Below are 18,437 nucleotides of genomic sequence, written 5' to 3' on the forward strand. Positions count from 1 at the left end.
TGAATGTTATCATCTGGTGTGGTACTATTGCCCTTTATTGATCTATGTGGAAACTGGGATTTTTGCTTAGAATTTATCGTAAGTGCTCTGTAGGACTTTGAATTAGGCTTGAGTCTTCCATTTTTTGCTATGTAAGATACTTAGCAACTGGAATGAAGTAAGAAATGTGAAAATAAAACTATAAACATTGAATTGCAGATCTTTGAGCAGCTTTGAATCTGGACAACTTACTGAATGCATTGAGCAACTAGAATTGTTACCAGGAGAAAACATCAACCTGCTTGCAGGGGGATCCAAAGAAAAAATAGGTATAAATGCATAAGTTAACATTACTTCCAAGACAAAAGTAAATATTTCTTCATGTCTCTTGTTTCTATAAATGACAGGCTGAAACTTCTGAATGCCGTTTGCTGTGTTTAGTGGCCTGACCATAACCTTTATGAACTGAGCTTCAACTTGAGTGGCAGTGCTCATTCTAAATGTTGATGCAAGTCAGTGTCCTAGAGTTAATGTTTGCTTATAAGTAATCTGTCCTCAGTTTCTCATATGAATACATATATAGATATTGAATGTATATATATTTTAAAATTTTTTTCTGAACTTCCTTGCTTTCAAAAATGCATTCTCAGACAGTGACACTTGATAAAATTTGGCAGTTCTAGTTGGTTTCAATTGTTTAATCTCCATGTAGACATGAAGAAGCTCCTTCCTAATATGCTAAGTCCCGATCCAAGAGAACTTCAAAAAGCAGTTGAAGTACAGCTTTTGAGAAGTTCAGTTTGTCTGGCAACAGCTGTAAACCACATAGAACAGGAGCAAAAGTGGCAGTCAATATCTGAGTAAGTTGAAATGTGCTGTGACTGAATGAGTGTAAAATACTGTGAAAAACTGTCCTAGCGTGTTGAATGTAACTTTGTGAAAAGTCTACTCTGCTTTGTTCTTCAGCGTCTGTGGTAGCTTGCTACCAGTTTTAGCTTACTGAGGAAAAATAAGATTATGTAGATCTTTGAGCTGATAAAGTACTGCTTCTTGTGAGCTTAATAATAAAGTATCATCTTGTCACTTGTGCGGGATGTTGAAAGATTTTCTCATGTCTTTGAACGTGTTGAATTCACTTTTTCTTCACTAATTTTGATTTCACTGTTTACTTTTAAATCAAACTAGCAAAAATGACTGTTGTGATTCTTCTATTTCAGAAATGTTATTAAGTACTTAAAGCAAACATCACGAATTGCTATTGGACCCCTAAGGCTTTCCACACTCACTGTGTCTCAGTCTTTACCAGTGTTGAGCACTCTGCAGTTGTATTGTTCTTCTGCTTTGGAAAACACTGTATCCAACAGGCTGACATCTGAGGTATGTCTGTGTTTAAAATCTAAATTGGAGTAATGTCTTTCTCCATGTCATGCCGTCATGTATTGAATATGTGTAAATTAATTGTTTTGACTGTTGTTAATCATACTGTAAAAAGACCTCATTTGGTTTTCTAACATGCCTTGGCCCAAGGTGGTTTTTTTTTTTATTTTATATCCAAGTTGGACTTTTTTCTATAGTTATAAATACACCATCTCTTTAACTTTTATTTTAGTTGCTTTTTAAACAAATGTTTGATATTTCTTCTCTAAATACAGTGTAACACTTATTCCTACAATGCACGCATGTAATTTACTTTAAAAGTAACTTCAAAATTTTTATCAAAATACTCAGCAGTTAAAAACTGAAAGTCAAACTTGAAACAGCACGAATGATCTAGTTCTAATCATGTTGTTCAGAAAACAATTCTACTTGATTTCAAGCTATTCTTAGTCGTGTGTTTTATTAGTTAATGACAGAGTGGCTGCTAATGCAAATGTCTACTTTGAACTAAAATGGTCTTTGGTTTTAATAAATGAAAATAGATTTTAGTAAAAATGTCTCCCATGACAACTCTGCAACTTGTCTCCTTCAGGACTGCCTTATTCCTCTCTTCAATGATGCTTTGAGGTCATGCAAACAGCACGATGTTAGGCCGTGGATGCATGCACTGAGGTACACGGTGTACCAGAATCAACTGATGGAAAAACTTAAAGGTATATAAACTCTCATTTTAGTGTTACGAAAGATAAGTGCAGAATTTGAACTTAAATCTTCTGCTGAAAGTAGCAACTGTGTCTTTTTCTATTATTTAGGTGGATTAGTTCTTAAAAACCAAGTGTTGGTTATGCAGGTGTCCTGCTTTAAAACTAGGGCTCTCCATTAAAGCTGTAATGTAGACAGTGTTAAAAAGAAGAAAAAGTTTTTCTGAAATGCTTAGCAGTTCGATGCTTGCTCTTCTAATCACACTGGCTCAACTCTTCATACTTGAAATGCTTTCACTTTTGAACACTTCAACACTATCAATAATACTCTTTAAATGCAGGCATTTAAAGCCATTTAAATGTGCAGCATGATAAGGGATAACGGGAGAAAATAGTTGTATCAGGGGACTAGTAGATTTCTTAGTGAAGACGGATGCTTACAAAGAAAAAATTACTCTTTTGCATCTATGGATGTATTTTTTGTTTCAGATGGAGTATATAAATATTCTAGGCAGTAAGGAAGTCATCTAAATTTCTGAAGGTGATGTTAAGAAATGTGAAAGAGCTGAGCAATTTTTTTACTGATGGCCATGTGCAAAATATCTTGTTCAGAAGTAATCTGTATAACCTGGGTACAATTATTGTTGGTTCAGTCATTTTGTTTGCAATGTCTTGCTTTCTTCTTCAGAACCAACAGTCCCAATTAAAAGCCATCTAATGGAGCTGGGCCTAACAGCAGCGAAATTTGCACGAAAGCGAGGAAATATTGCCCTGGCTACACGACTTCTTGCCCAGTGCAGTGAAGTTCAGCTGGGAAAAACCACTACTGCACAAGACTTAGTTCAGCACTTTAAAAAATTGTCTGCACCAGGTCAGATGGATGAAAAATGGGGTCCTGAACTTGATATTGAGAAAACAAAATTGTTATACACAGCAGGTGAGTATTTGCTAATTACATTGTAGAGACTTGACCTTCTTGTCCTTACAACCAGGCTAATTCCCCTGACCTTGAGGAAATCATAATAGGACAGTATCATTAGGAACTGATTTTATCCTATTAACTGTTGTCTCAGTCTGAGAGTGTTTTTAGGTGTATTTTCTTACTTGTAATTTTTAACTTGAAAGAGAATTTTCTTTGTAAAAAATATATTGTTGCAAGCTGTATCTGAGTATACTGAATTTCAGAAGAAGGATTGTGGATAAAGTAACACTCTACTGAAGATAGGCTTTTTATCATACGCAGGTCAGTCAACACATGCCATGGAAATGCTGAGTTCTTGTGCTATATCCTTCTGCAAATCTGCCAAAGCTGAATATGCAGTTGCTAAATCTATTCTTACGTTGGCTAAATGGATTCAAGCAGAATGGAAAGAGATTTCAGGACAGTTGAAACAAGTATATAGAGCTCGACAGCAGCAGAATCACACTGGTCTGTCTACTCTGTCTAAAAACATATATAATTTGATTGATCTCCCAGCTGTTAATACACTAGAAGAAGAATATCCTAGGATTGAAAGTGAATCTACAGGTTTGTTTTCCTTCTTACCCTTTTTTTGGTTTTGTTGTTGAATTAGTTACTGATAATTCCACCGAGGGATAGCACCAATTATATTGGAGTGTGAAAAGCAGTTACCTTAAGTTTTCTCATGATCTTTCATCTATGCTTAATTTGAACACTTCTGTTGTTGTTACAAAATGTACTCTTAACTCCCAATTCTTGGCAGACTTCAAATGTCAAGATAAAGTTCTTTCTTTACTTAAATACACATTTTATAAATAACTTAGTTCCTGTCTTGCAGAGTCAGAATTATTTTAGAACTGTTATAATGGATAACAGAATCTTTTCGTTTGGAAAAGTCCTCTAAGATCATTGAGTCCAACTGTTAACCCAGTTAACACCTCCAGGGATGGGGACTCCACCACTGCCCTGGGCAGTCTGGTCCAATGCCTGACAACCCTTCTGGGGAAGAAATTTTTCCTAATATCCAGCCTAAACCTCCCCTAGCATGACTGGAGACTTCTTCCCTTCATCCATCCTGTCAGGAGAACAAACTGACCCCCACCTTGCTACAGCCTGCTTTCAGGGAGTTGTAGGAGTGATAACATCTCCCTGCAGCCACCTTTTCTCCAGCTCAGGTCCCTCAGCTGCTTCTTGTAGGACTTGTGCTCCAGACCCTTCAGCTTTGTGGCTCTTCTCTGGACATGCTCCAGCACCTCAATGTCCTTCTTGTACTGAGGACCCCAAAACTGGACAAACACAGTATTCAAGGTGTGGCCTCACCAGTGCTGAATACAGGAGGACAATCAGTCCCCTACTTCTGCTGGCCACGCTAATATTTAGTAGGTGCTTTCTGACTTGATGGTGAAGAAAATAAATATATACACAAACACACTGCCCTAGGTAATTCATAAAAGTCTGCTCTCTGAAGCGTCTTGCTCCTTTGGAGGTCATGAGTTTGTTGCCTCGGTTCCATTGTTCTGTGGAAGAGAAAGCAATTGTAGAGTATAGGTGGTAGTTGTTAGCAAACTGCAAAGCTGGACAGAAAGATAATTACACGTTGGGAAATTTTACACCCTTGAGTGCTAACTTGACTGAGAAAAATTACATACTAAAAATGTTTTTGATGTTATTTTCTGTGTTAAGAAAATTAAAAATAGGTTTTACATCGTAACATACACTGCTCTGTTTCTCCCATGACAGTAAATATTGGAGTCGGAGAGCCTGAGTTCATCTTGGGACAGCTCTATCACTTGTCTTCAGTACAGGCACCTGAAGTAGCCAAGTCTTGGGCAGCCCTGGCTAGTTGGGCTTACAGATGGGGCCGGAAAGTAGTTGATAATGCCAGGTAAATTCATCCTAATGTTTAAATTTACACAGCACAGTTACTTTGCTTAAGGTAAACCCTAGCCATTTATTTATCATTACTGTTCTGTGAGGTCTGAGGTCTGATGAGAGCGGAGGGCTGAATATTCTCTTGGTTACTTGCCCTCTGTAAAAAGAAGCTAGTTTAATTCTGAGATAAGGTTGAAGATTTTTTCCTTCAAGAAGTTTTATATATACAATCTTAATGGATTTGGTAGCTCCACGAATACTAAAATATTTGGGATCAATAATTCATTAAATGTTACAGTCAGGGAGAAGGTGTTCGTCTGCTGCCCCGGGAAAAATGTGAGGTTCAGAACTTGCTTCCAGACCACATTGCAGAGGAAGATAAAGAGAAAATCTATGGCATTCTTGGGCAGGCGGTGTGTCGTCCAGCTGGGATTCAAGTAAGTGCAAATTTGCTTGCTTAAAAATATTTAACTTCAGTGTGAACCTTATTTTTCTTACACTTTTGATTCATATTAACTTTGTAAATGTTTTAAAGTTAATTCAGAGTTCTCTACGGTACCTTCTGTTAGCTAAGTGGTAACACATCTGTTCTGTGGACTATGATAATATGATCAAATAATGCAGTTGCATGAGTTGCCTGGACAAAAACTGGGGTAGGAACTAATACTGCTTGTGGAAATGCTTTGAGGACTTAATCAAATGTGTTCTCTCTTTATTTGCATTTAGGATGAAGATATGACTCTACAAATCACTGAAAATGAAGACAATGAAGAAGATGATATGGTGGATGTTATATGGCGTCAGTTATTAACCAGTTGTCCCTGGCTTTCAGATCTTGATGAAAATGCCTCAGAAGGGTTAATTAAAGTGTGGAGGAAAGTTGTAGACAGAATCTTCAGTCTCTATAAACTCTCTTGCAGCGCATACTTCACTTTCCTCAAACTCAATGCTGGTCAGGTCAGTGTTTGTGCTGATTAGAAAATCCAGTTGCAAGTTTTTCTAAATGGTGATATGACCTATATACTTACCTTAGAGGGGTATTTCTTTCTTTCAAGGTTCCACTTGATGAAGATGATCCCAGGTTGCACTTAAGAAATACTTCTGAGCAAAGCACGGATGATGTTATTGTGATGGCAACCCTGAGACTACTACGATTGCTTGTGAAACATGCTGGAGAACTTAGACAGTATCTAGAGCATGGGCTAGAAACTACACCTACTGCTCCTTGGAGAGGTAAGTATCTGTATCTAGTTGTTAACATTAATTCTGATGCATATTCTCTAAATACAAGCAGGAGAGTATTCATCGTACTTTAATAAAATTTTTATTTAAGCATGATTATTTTACTAAATTTCATTAAAGCTGTTCAAGCCTGCTGTGCATTCTAATCCGAGAAGAGTGAAGTAGTACAAATTCTGATCTTGCCTTAAGACACTGAAAGGAGAAAGGAGATGTGGTTTGTGAAGTAGTAAGTTATATTACCACCTTAAAAGCAGGGTGGGTTTTTCTCCTAGCTACAGTTTGAAATACAGTTCAAAGACAGATGTGTGGCTAAAGGCAGATGTCTCAGAAGTAGTTGTTTGTCGCTACAGTACTGGTTCTGGTTACCCAGGGACTTTCCCACAAAAGGTTACCGAGTTAAGTGTGGAAAGCAGCAGAAGAGGATGCCAACTATTTCAAAATGGCACTTTCTTTTGAAACATAGTTATGCTAACTTCAGGAACTATTAACGTGACTTTGCTTGTTTTTGAAAAATAATGTAACGCATATAATGTGCAAAACTGAATTGCTAGTGCTTGACTAAAGGGTTTATGTGTTGCGTCTGATGTTATCTGTATTTCAGTAGTAGAAGAAAATAAGCTGTTGCCAGTACTGTGAAAGACAGTTATTTAAAAGATTTTTTTAATTGGGAAACTAGACATTGAAGTTCTTCCAAATCAAAACCAGCATGCTTTTAAAAATAAAATGAAATAAAATTCTTCATCATTTGAAGCGAAAGGAAACAAAACAGCTCATTTTTTCATGTTTATGAAGGTATTATACCTCAGCTTTTCTCCCGCCTGAATCACCCAGAAGTGTATGTTCGTCAGAGTATCTGCAACTTACTGTGTCGAGTGGCTCAAGATTCTCCTCATCTTATACTATATCCTGCAATAGTGGGTACCATTTCACTTAGCAGTGAATCCCAGACTTCAGGTATGGAGGAAAAAATAACTACTCAAATACACTTTAGTTAATACATTTCTGTATACTGGATTAGATGATACTGGGGCTTTTATTTGTTTGTTTGTTCTTCAGTAACTTTGCTTCTTTCTATCTTAAGAATATTTTTATTATGGGAGCTCACTGATCCCTTTCAGTTGATGTAGGAGTTTGGCAAATAAGTTTGTTTTTTCAATTTTTTATCATTGTGTACTTCACCACTACTTAATGTAATATGGGGACCTGATGGTAAATGAAGTTTTGAGTGATGTATCAAGCCAGAACAGTGTCGCTAATTTTTTAACATCTGTTTTTAATTTAGGAAACAAGCTGCCTTCTGCTATCCCTACTTTGCTAGGTAATATTCAAGGAGAAGAACTGCTGGGTGGTGAATGTGATGGAGAGAGCGCCCCAGCTTCTCAAGAAAGTAGTAAAGATGACACAAAAGTTGGATTAAATGAAGATCAAGCGATGATGCAGGATTGTTACAGTAAAATTGTGGAGAAACTCTCTGCTGCAAATCCAACAATGGTATTGCAGGTAAATAATCCACAGGTATGCTACTTGTGCTCTTATTTGAACCACAAAATACATACTTTGTGTATCTTGTGGGTAGAGCTACTGAAAGTTTGGTGAATCTTTGCTGTTAGGCTGTGACCTTTTTCCAGGGTGTTCATCTGCCAAGTGTACTGCTCTTAAAAGTAAGTGAATCTTTATTTCATACAGGTTCAGATGCTGGTGGCTGAGCTGCGCAGAGTTACAGTTCTTTGGGATGAACTTTGGTTGGGAGTTTTACTGCAGCAGCACATGTATGTCCTCAGAAGGATTCAACAATTGGAAGATGAAGTCAAGAGGGTCCAAAACAACAACACTTTAAGGAAGTATGTCTTTTCTGAATAATTCAAGTGATAATCACAACAAATGTATGCTCTTGGGGAAGCATACAGTCAAAGCAATCCCCAGTGCTGTTGCTCCTGAATTTATACTCTGCTAGCTGTTCTTTGTAAGGCAGTGACCTTATTTCAGGAACGTTTTGAAGCTACAGCTAATACTCTGATCAGATGAGAAACAAGTCTACCTGTGAATCAGCGTTGGGATTTCCTTAGTAATAATGTGTCAGAACCCGATGCCTATTAAGTTGTGGATTATGAGATCCTATAGATCTTCATTTCAAGGTCTTTCTCACGAGTCAGCTGAAATGAGGACAAGCATTTAGAAGGGTATAATCTATTTGGAATTTACTGTAAATACAGATGTTTGGAGTAAACAGGATGTATTAATATGCTTGTGGTTTTCAGTGTTCGGTGAGTCTTTCTGTTTATTTCTCCCTCACCTGGTTTCTCCTGCGAACAGATTTGTGGAAGAGGAGAGCCATTCACTGGGCACCTGGCTAAGCCTGTGTTCTATAGACAGGGCTGACATGGAATGGGAGAATAGCATGATCTGAATGTCTCTCTTCCCCTGCTTTATAGTGGGGTACATCCTCAGGAAGTAGTAGTAAAGTGCTCTTTTATTAAAGGAAATCAGTTGCTTAGAGTGGTTTGAGCTGTGAGCTTCTCCGGGTTTCCAGTGGTGAAGAACCCAGTTCAAACGTTCCAGTTTTAAAAAGTAGTAAAAGAAGTGTAGTTCAGAGGAACATACATTCAATTGTGGAATGAAATACTCTTCCTTTTAACACTGTTATCCTTGAAGACCTCATTAGAGAGATGTAATAACTTTTTTGAATTCTTAGGTGGCTCATTTGCAGTCTGATTTTAATGCTCTGCTTATGAAGTAACTTGATTTTGTGGAGTTAAGAGGAAGTTTTGGGTTTTTTTAATAGAGAGGAGAAAATAGCAATCATGCGTGAAAAGCATACAGCTCTGATGAAGCCCATTGTGTTTGCTTTGGAACACGTGCGGAGCATCACTGCAGCTCCTGCAGAAACTCCTCATGAGAAATGGTTTCAGGATACCTATGGAGACGCAATTGAAAACGCGCTAGAGAAGCTTAAGAATCCTTTGAATCCTGCTAAACCTGGAAGCAGCTGGCTCCCATTCAAAGAGGTATTACATGCACAGACTAAGTACAACACAGAGATTTTTGACACTCTTGCTGCCCACATGCTTGACCCTCTCCTCAGAATTCTCGTGCGATATCAAAATTGTAGCCTGAAACAGTCTCCTCTGCAATTGCCACAGGCATGCTAAACACTAAAGCACAGTAATTGGTGCCTCTGTAAGAACTCCTACTGACTGCATTATTGCATCTCTACTCAATTAAATTATTTTATATTTTTCAAATCTTGTGTCTGGGAGGCGAATCAAATAATCTGCCTGGGTTGCTGTCAGTTTTGGGAGCAGAGGGCTTTATATTTTTAAAATACTGTCTGTCTGAAACTCTATGCCATTCAAGTTTAGCAGATTTCAATTTTAACCAGTTGGTACTCTGGTTATCTAAGCATAGTCCTCAGGCTGTGCAGCAACCTTCAAATGATCAACCTTTCCCAAAGGTAATTTGTTTTTCAATTATTTTATCTTGTTTTAGTTTATTACGGGTCAGAGGAGAAACAGAATATCCAGAGCCAAAGTGGTGTGTTCTAAAAGTCTTGCTAGACAGAACCTAGGTTTTACCCACAGACTGACTTTTTCATTTGGTACTTCCCCTTCTGCCTTGCGGAATGAGCAAGCATACAGATCCGTAAACAGGAGGTTACCGAACACTGCTGCCTTTGACCCCAGCTCAAATATTTATAAATGCAGGAGCAAACCTCTTGAGGAGTTTGGTTTGTTTTGATTTTGGTGCTTATCACCAGGCAGAGTATATTTGCTGCATAAAGGATGTTTTATAGTTTTTGCTATCTTCACCCTAAGCTGTAAATGGATTAGTAGGGTGGCAAGGATAAAAGGAAGTTTAAGGAAAAATTTCCCTGCCTTCTGGAAGTTGACCACTGTTAAGTCTGGTTTGTTGATGTTTTTTTTCCTAAATGCTAGTTTCTAGGGTGAACCTCAACCTAAACCAAAAAATTTCTTTGGAATAGGTTATGCTAAGTTTGCAGCAAAGAGCACAGAAACGGGCTAGTTACCTTTTACGACTCGAAGAAATCAGTCCTTGGTTGGCAGCCATGATGAACACTGAAATAGCACTTCCTGGAGAAGTATCTACCAGAGACACAGTCACGATTCATAGTGTGAGCAGCACCATCACAATCCTGCCCACCAAAACCAAACCTAAAAAGCTGCTTTTCCTGGGTTCAGATGGGAAGAACTATCCCTACCTCTTCAAAGGTAAGAAGTTGAAGTTTTTATACAAGTTACTGTCTTCTGTAAATTAGACTATATTAAAGTTGGGGAGATGCATTGTTGCACCTTTTGATTGACCTGCCTGCATGGTATGGAGAAAGAGTTGTTGGGAGCATCTACTCCCTCTCTTTCTCACTCCCACTTCACCATGCATTTTCAAGGAGTTTTGCCTTGTGAGGCTGTAATTCAGGGATGTTTCAGATCCCTTCTTTATAAGGGCTGCATCAGAAACAGCATTCTGCTAGTATACTGATAGGGTTAGCTGGATGCACTTTTCTAGAAGCTTAAGGTAACACCCAGAAGAGAACTTCAGAGACTTCATGCCTTCCCTGTAAGAGAAAGACCTATTTGTTACGTTAGTAACTGTTGGATGTACTACTCAGAGAGCGCTGTCATAAACTGATTATTCCAGTAGGTAAATTCAATGTAAACATTTAGGTTTAGGCTGAACGACTCATCCTTAATCTCTTAACTTACAAAGCTATTCATAGTCTGAAATGAAGTAGGATTTAAAAATACTAAATGTTGGGTTTTAAGAGAAGATTTTTTTTTTTAATCTAGAAACTAAAGTTTAAACAAATTTATCACAGGTTTGGAAGACTTGCATCTAGATGAAAGAATCATGCAATTTTTATCAATTGTGAACACAATGTTTGCTACTATTAACCGTCAAGAGACACCAAGGTTCCATGCAAGGCACTACTCTGTGACACCTCTGGGAACAAGATCAGGCTTGATCCAGTGGGTGGATGGAGCTACTCCTTTGTTTGGTCTTTACAAGAGGTGGCAACAGAGAGAAGCCGCTTTACAAGCACAAAAGGTAACAATGATGTTTTATGCCAGCTGGAATAATTCAGAAGGGAAATGCTTATTCTGATTTGCTTTGCATTTCTAAATAGTGTGGTCTTAAAGACAGTGGTTTGTTCATAACCATGCGGTGTTTCTCTGTATTTGTATCCCTTGGGATTTCACCAGATGTTAATGATACTGCATGTATGTATTTATACATATTACAGTATGTAGCATGAATACACTGTTCTGGTGTGAATTCAAGAACTGTTTTTGAACAGACAGAGTTAACCTTGGTTAAACTTATTTTACTTCCCCATCTCAGTAACCCATTCTCATTTCATTTTAAATATAGTTTTTACAGATACAGTTTTGAAACTTACCTTGATAAGAGTAGAGTTAGGCCAGCTGTTTTCAGTTTATTTAGGCTTTTTTATCTATTGAATTTTGAAAATCCTTTGAGCTGTAGAAGTCATCCTCAGCAGTGGAGTTGATTTCATATTTCATGCTTCCTAAAACTATATTTGAGATACTTTTCTATGGTAATGAGTTGTGATAGGTAAACTACCACTTTCACCTCTTCTAGGCTCAGGACTCTTACCAGACTCCTCAGAATCCTGGAATAGTGCCTAGACCCAGTGAACTTTACTACAGTAAAATTGGACCCGCTTTAAAGGCGGTTGGACTTAGTCTTGATGTGTCACGTCGTGACTGGCCCTTGAATGTGATGAGGGCTGTTCTAGAAGAGCTGATGGAGGCCACTCCCCCAAATCTTCTAGCTAAGGAGCTCTGGTCATCATGTACTACAGCGGATGAATGGTGGAGAGTTACACAGGTGAGTTGTAGCAAAGATATTTTCCCTTTGAAAGACTGTGTTTGTAATGGGATGAGGGGCAAAAAAATGCCTGGGATGTGTTCAAGCAATGATACTTCTGAGTTAGGTGAGCTAGCACTGCTGAAGTTTCACGTAACAGGCAATGTTGGTAATTGTACCATCTGGAATAAAAAAATGGGTATACACCTGATAACTCTACATTGTTGTACTAGAATTATCAGCCTAAGACTTAAACTCTTGTAAGATATTGTCAGACAACAAATAGAAAACAGCTTGGAGTAAAATGGTTTTGATTTGTCTTACACATACAATAATGTTTTAAGATGGTAGTCGATCCAATGTGTTGGCAGAGGATTCCCACAAATAATTTTTTCCTGAAACTCTCTTTAAAGTCGTATGCAAGATCCACTGCAGTTATGTCCATGGTTGGCTACATCATTGGTCTTGGAGACAGACATCTGGATAATGTTCTTATAGATATGACTACAGGAGAAGTTGTCCACATAGATTATAATGTTTGCTTTGAAAAAGGTAATTTAAAAAATGCTATATGTTATTCAAATAAAAGGTTTCCCTTCTTGGCAATTAAAAGAAACAACTTAAATTTTTATCTTAAAGGGAAAAGCCTTAGGGTACCAGAGAAGGTTCCGTTCCGGATGACGCACAATATTGAAACAGCACTTGGAGTGACAGGAGTTGAAGGGGTTTTCAGGCTTTCTTGTGAACAGGTAAGCTAGGAAACTTGCAGAAAACTGAGGGCTATCAGCTCTTAGAGCTCTTCTATTAAACAGTCTGCTGTTGATTTATAAATCCTTCACCTTTTCTGCTGTGTTTGAAGTTAGATTTCTTTTAGATACATCCGATAGTAGATGTTGAAGAGAGACGAGGATGTCAGATAATTACCTATGCAACTAGGGGAACAACTACAACTGGGGGGGCTCTAGATAGAAAAAGCTTTTTTGTGAAGTTCTGCTTATCCTCTTTCTTCAGGACTCATCCTTTATAAACATGACAGATACATTTTTAAAAAGAAGAATGTTCTGAACAAATGAGCTTTATTCCTCAAGTGTCTCTTGCTAGAGCCTGTGTGGAAGGCTAGAATGCAACCTTTACTTGTGCTGGTCTTGCTACAGGCCAGCTGCATTTATACATACAGTGTGTTCTTCCGGTGTTTGCTGGTGGTTAGGGATAAATTACAGATTTTTGTATCTACTCAAGTACAGTATTTTGGATTTAAAATTCCACTGTTTTACAACGAAAATGCAAGATCAGAATGAGTCTGTTTAAAATACGATGCAGGTCCTTCATATTATGCGGCGTGGGAGAGAGACTTTGCTTACATTGCTTGAAGCTTTTGTTTATGATCCTCTGGTGGACTGGACAGCAGGAGGAGAAGCAGGATTTGCTGGAGCTGTCTATGGTGGTGGTGGCCAGCAGGCTGAAAACAAACAAAGCAAAAGGGAAATGGAAAGAGATATTACACGTAGTCTCTTTTCTTCAAGAGTGGCTGAGATAAAGGTGAGTTTACGACAATTTTCTGTTTTATGGCCAGAGTAGGCGCTACGCTTTCACTTAATTTATTTGCGTTTTGGGGGTGGTTGAAGAGATGGTCATTTATGAAAAATAGTTCACAAATTTCATTGAGCTAATTTCAGTTTGTATTGAAGGAAGTGCTATGTAGAACTTGCAAACACTTAGTTTTCATTTTCTCTGTGCTGTAATTCTAAAACATGTTTAACGTTTTGCCTGAATCTGGGCTAGAGGAATATAAGTAGAGCTGTAGAGAGCAGTCTGAATAAAGAATGTTTGCTAAACTTTAGCACTTGTAGCACTGGAGGGTAGTCCTTGATGAGCAACTTCATTGAAGGGTTAAGTGTTACCATATATTGCTTTCTCTTACCTGTTTGAATAAAGTCCAGTTCTATAATGTCTGTGTCTTGGTTATAGGTTAACTGGTTTAAGAACAGAGATGAAATGCTTGCTGTGCTGCCAAAATTGGACAGTAGTTTAGAAGAGTATCTGAACCTGCAAGAGCAGTTGACAGATGTAGAAAAGTTGCAAGGAAAACTACTGGAGGAGATAGAATTTCTGGAAGGCGCAGAAGGAGTGGATCATCCTGCCCACACGCTTCAGCACAGGTACAGAGGAGCCGGGAGTTCTGTCAGGAATCTCACAGTTCAATGCTGTTAGTGGTTTAGTAATGTACTTATATACATTCCTAGTATTTAACTCATACGGGAGAGATTAAGAGGTGGGTAAGAGCTGTTCTTACATTAAGCAAGTAACTCCTACAGAAGAGCTACTGCAGCCACTTTCCTGCTGCATAATCTTATTTATGTCCTATGCCTTATACTCCGTCAATATAACCTGTGCTGGTCTGTGTTTCACACGACCCTCATGGCGAGAGACAGAATGTGCTGAATGTGGTGTCCCATCAGATTAACCCACATAATGCAGCTTTTGCTGAACAGCACAAAAACTTTTCATCTGAGTTTCTAAGTTTATTTGAAATGGATCAAGAATTTCAGAATTGCATGAATACATATGTGCATTCATTATTTTGTAGGAAAACAGAATTAGTAACTAACACAACATTGTTACAGTTGTATTGGTGGGATCATGTTCATTTTCTGGTCAACAAGCTAGTTGTATCGTTCAATCTGGTTTTCTATTCAATATAGTTAAGTAACTTTTTTTCTTGTAGTACTGACTTGATTCTGTGGCTTCACTAATTCAGGTATTCTGAGCACACGCAGTTGCAGTCTCAACAAAGAGCTGTCCAGGAAGCAATCCAGGTGAAGCTGAATGAGTTTGAGCAGTGGATAACACATTACCAAACTGCTTTCAGTAATTTAGAGGCAACGCAACTTGCAAGTCTTCTTCAAGAAATTAGCACACAGATGGACTTAGGTATAAAATAGTACTTGTGGGGCTTTTTTAATGGCTTTGAAAATAATTAAAGTTTAATATCAGGAGGCATTATGGGTGTTCTCTAACTTACAGGCAAGGGCATGTATATAATAAATGAAAAGAAAGGGAGTTCTTCAGAGGATGATTCAAGGTTTCTGTGCCAGCTGTCTGAAGGAATTGGTCTGTTTTACCCTAGCTGGGCATGAGATTATTCTCTTTCTGCATGCTCAAAATTCTCAATATGAATGTCTCCTTTATCACAAGGAAAAGAATATATTTTTAAAAGGCATTAACACTCAGTATTTATATATTATAAAATGTGTACTTCAGGGATGTGTCTTAATTTTTAACCATCTTTCTTCAAAGGTCCTCCAAGTTACGTACCGGCAACAACGTTTCTGCAAAATGCAGGCCAGGCACATCTAATCAGTCAATGTGAACAACTGGAAGGAGAAGTTGGTGCTCTTCTCCAGCAGAGAAGATCGGTGTTACGTGGTTGTCTTGAGCAATTACACAATTACGCAACAGTAGCTCTGCAGTATCCAAAGGCTGTGTTTCAGAAGCACCGAATAGAGCAGTGGAAAACCTGGATGGAAGAACTCATCCGTAACATGACAATAGAGCGTTGTCAGGATATCTTTAGGAAGTAAGTTGACAGAATAGTGGATTGATTGAAGAACTTAATTTTCAAGCTACTTCAGGATTATAGTTTCCGAGTTAATACTTTCGTGAGGGCTGGTTTAAATACAAAGCAAGACCAAATGGAGTTGTAATTCCAGAAGTTTGGAGAAAAAGATGAAAAACTGCTTTAAAAATGTTGTTCCAGAGTTCAGTCTGTGTACTGTTGTGGTATTTAGAGTTGATATGGAGAACGGAGAATTCTGTCATTGCATACTTTTGCTTTACAGGTATGAAAAGCAGTATGCTCCTCAACCACCTCCAACTATGTGTCAGTTCATAACCGCTACAGAGATGACTCTCCAGCGCTATGCAGCTGATATAAATAACAGACTTATCAGGCAGGTAGAACGTTTGAAACAGGAGGCAGTTACTGTCCCTGTTTGTGAAGAGCAGCTGAAAGAAATTGAACGTTGCATAAAAGTTTTCCTTCATGAAAATGGCGAGGAGGGCTCGCTGAGCTTAGCAAGCGTTATCATCTCTGCTCTTTGTACACTGACAAGGTGAGTGCCTCTTGTAATATTTTTTTTTAATGTATTCATGCTTGAGACCACATAAAAGGAATAGTCTAGTGACATAGCAGTGGAGAATGCACTGGCAGGCAGATTGTCTAACTTAGTGTCGTAATCCATCTAGGCGAAATCTGATGATGGAAGGCGCAGCATCTAGTGCTGGAGAGCAACTGGTTGACTTGACTTCAAGAGATGGAGCCTGGTTCTTGGAGGAGCTTTGCAGCATGAGTGGGAATGTTACGTGCCTCGTGCAGTTACTGAAGCAGTGTCATCTTGTACCCCAGGACTTGGATATTCCTAACCCAATTGAAGCATCAGAAGCTGTTCACTTAGCAAATGGAGTTTATATCTCACTTCAGGTGATACTCACTTTTTCTTTCCTCATCCCCATCCTTCTGAGGCTTCAGCTAAGCCATTCTTAACAGCTTCTTCCTTAAACAGCTATATGTTTGTTTATGATGCTGTTGAGATTGTTTGGTTGTTGTTGGACCTTAGTGTTGATTGCTGTATTTGGCTGAGCTGAACGCACATGTGCTACTACCATTTACGTTTTGATTGATTGAAAGAAACCATACTGATCTGTGTAATATTAATCTAATTGTAAAAAACGCTGTTGAGTATTAACCTTGAGAAAGAAGTTAGTATCAGCTTTAGAGACACACCAGCTTCATGCCTTGTTTTCATTCTTTTATGCTATTGCTGGCAGTCCAGAACTTACAAACTCTTTAATCTGTGCTTTTCCCGTTTTCTGCTCCTGCTAAGCCTTGCTTATTTTCACCTGAAACAAGTAGTTTGAAACAAATTCTGAAACTTTTCAGAAACGCACATGCAATTTAATTGCATTGCAGCCACGATCTTTCACCCACACAGTGCTGTCCTCCCTGTGAGCTCTTAGGTAAGATGTGTAGCTCACTGAGCAGTCAAGATAACTAATCCTTTTGCTGTGTCTTCTCTCATTTTGGAGACAGAGCACATTGGTGTGTTCTTTCTGTAGCTCCCTTTAGCCCTCTGATGTGTTCTGCTGGGAAAAATTTTTTCATGCCGCTTAAGGTAGTGTTTTTCTTACCTGCATTGATTTCTGTGGCATGAGTAGGACTCCGGCAAAATAATCACTATCTGGCGAGTTTTTGATTCTTTTCCCTTGTCTAGTCCAATCAGTTAAACAAATCATCAGTTCAGTAAATAATTTAATTCACTCATTTGTAGTTATAGTGGAAAAGAACAGTTATGTAATTTGGCAAAATGGATTTGTGCAGTGTGACCTCTGTACCACTCGTCCTCTGCTGAGGATTGCTGCAAGGTGTTGCTGCTGATGCTGTTGAGGTGGTTGTTACTACCTTGCGTGCTAATGTCAAACCTTTGGCTTTGTACAGGGTTTAATGTATTCCTGATTTCTTTAAAAAAAGAAAAAAAGTAGATTTAGATTTTGATCCTTGGCTGGCCACCGTCGTGTCATCTTTTAGATAATGCCTACCACGTGGTGATGCAGTACTAAAATGAGAAGGACTTTGCATATGATACTTCTGCAGAGGTGAAAATTTCTTAAGTTTCATACTTCCTTCCTAACAGGAATTGAACTCAAACTTCCGACAGATCATTTTTCCTGAAGCACTTCGGTGCTTAATGAAAGGAGAGTATACTTTAGAAAGTATGCTCCACGAATTAGATAATCTTATTGAACAAACAACTGACGGAGTCCCGCTGCAAACATTGGTTGATTCTCTTCAGGCCTACTTACGAAATGCTGCTATGGGACTAGAGGAAGAAACACATACTCATTACATTGATGTTGCAAGGTAAATCGCTTTGGGCTTGTTTTTTTAGTTCAGATGTGAGAGAATGGAGACTGCAGGACATCAGTTTGTCTAAATTTTATTGTTTGTTTGTACAGGCTTTTCTTGCCCAAGAATACCCTTCTTGAGCAGAGTGCACTGTTTCAAGTGCGCACGTTTCCTCTCTGTTTGTGTGTTTATCTACATGTACATGTGGAAGTAAAGAGCTATGGCAACTTAATTACATCTGCTTAAAGTAGTCAACTTTTTCCGAAATATGTAGGTGTGATTTTATGTTTGAGGTTAAGGGATGCTAAAAATAGAAACGGGTCCATTAGTTTGTGGGAGGCACCTGTCAAAGGGAGAGCTTGTAAGCATGGCACTCCTCTCATCAGGAGGGTTGATGAGCAGCTTGTGCATGATGAATCTATGAATTTGGGTTGTGGTTTTTTTTTTTTAATCAAAACCCCAACCAAACAAAAAGACTCGTTTTACATCTTGTAATGTGGGACAGTACCTTTCTGGGGAAGCTTGATAGGCAGCTGAGTCTATCAAAAGCTTCCTGCTG

The 18,437-nt window shown here is 38.4% G+C and overlaps 1 protein-coding gene across 1 annotated transcript in view; it reads left to right on the forward strand.

Moving 5' to 3' along the window:
* Positions 1 to 202: 202 nt before the first annotated feature.
* The window catches only part of SMG1 (SMG1 phosphatidylinositol 3-kinase-related kinase), a 27,499-nt gene continuing 9,264 nt past the window's right edge, over positions 203 to 18,437 (forward strand). The window contains exons 1-26 of the mRNA XM_010137397.1: positions 203 to 308; positions 692 to 839; positions 1,197 to 1,356; positions 1,949 to 2,069; positions 2,746 to 2,994; positions 3,301 to 3,585; positions 4,759 to 4,903; positions 5,189 to 5,327; positions 5,617 to 5,847; positions 5,946 to 6,123; positions 6,925 to 7,086; positions 7,415 to 7,632; positions 7,819 to 7,973; positions 8,915 to 9,137; positions 10,112 to 10,358; positions 10,964 to 11,193; positions 11,749 to 11,997; positions 12,390 to 12,528; positions 12,616 to 12,725; positions 13,297 to 13,515; positions 13,945 to 14,135; positions 14,735 to 14,907; positions 15,274 to 15,553; positions 15,816 to 16,088; positions 16,222 to 16,456; positions 17,667 to 17,893. Of these exons, the coding sequence (XP_010135699.1) occupies positions 694 to 839; positions 1,197 to 1,356; positions 1,949 to 2,069; positions 2,746 to 2,994; positions 3,301 to 3,585; positions 4,759 to 4,903; positions 5,189 to 5,327; positions 5,617 to 5,847; positions 5,946 to 6,123; positions 6,925 to 7,086; positions 7,415 to 7,632; positions 7,819 to 7,973; positions 8,915 to 9,137; positions 10,112 to 10,358; positions 10,964 to 11,193; positions 11,749 to 11,997; positions 12,390 to 12,528; positions 12,616 to 12,725; positions 13,297 to 13,515; positions 13,945 to 14,135; positions 14,735 to 14,907; positions 15,274 to 15,553; positions 15,816 to 16,088; positions 16,222 to 16,456; positions 17,667 to 17,893 (4,985 nt within the window). The 5' untranslated portion in view covers positions 203 to 308; positions 692 to 693. The remainder of the gene's footprint in view (positions 309 to 691; positions 840 to 1,196; positions 1,357 to 1,948; positions 2,070 to 2,745; positions 2,995 to 3,300; positions 3,586 to 4,758; positions 4,904 to 5,188; positions 5,328 to 5,616; positions 5,848 to 5,945; positions 6,124 to 6,924; positions 7,087 to 7,414; positions 7,633 to 7,818; positions 7,974 to 8,914; positions 9,138 to 10,111; positions 10,359 to 10,963; positions 11,194 to 11,748; positions 11,998 to 12,389; positions 12,529 to 12,615; positions 12,726 to 13,296; positions 13,516 to 13,944; positions 14,136 to 14,734; positions 14,908 to 15,273; positions 15,554 to 15,815; positions 16,089 to 16,221; positions 16,457 to 17,666; positions 17,894 to 18,437) is intronic.

The sequence above is a fragment of the Buceros rhinoceros genome, unplaced genomic scaffold (genome assembly GCF_000710305.1).
Source record: "Buceros rhinoceros silvestris isolate BGI_N320 unplaced genomic scaffold, ASM71030v1 scaffold40955, whole genome shotgun sequence".
Classification (NCBI taxonomy): domain Eukaryota; kingdom Metazoa; phylum Chordata; class Aves; order Bucerotiformes; family Bucerotidae; genus Buceros; species Buceros rhinoceros.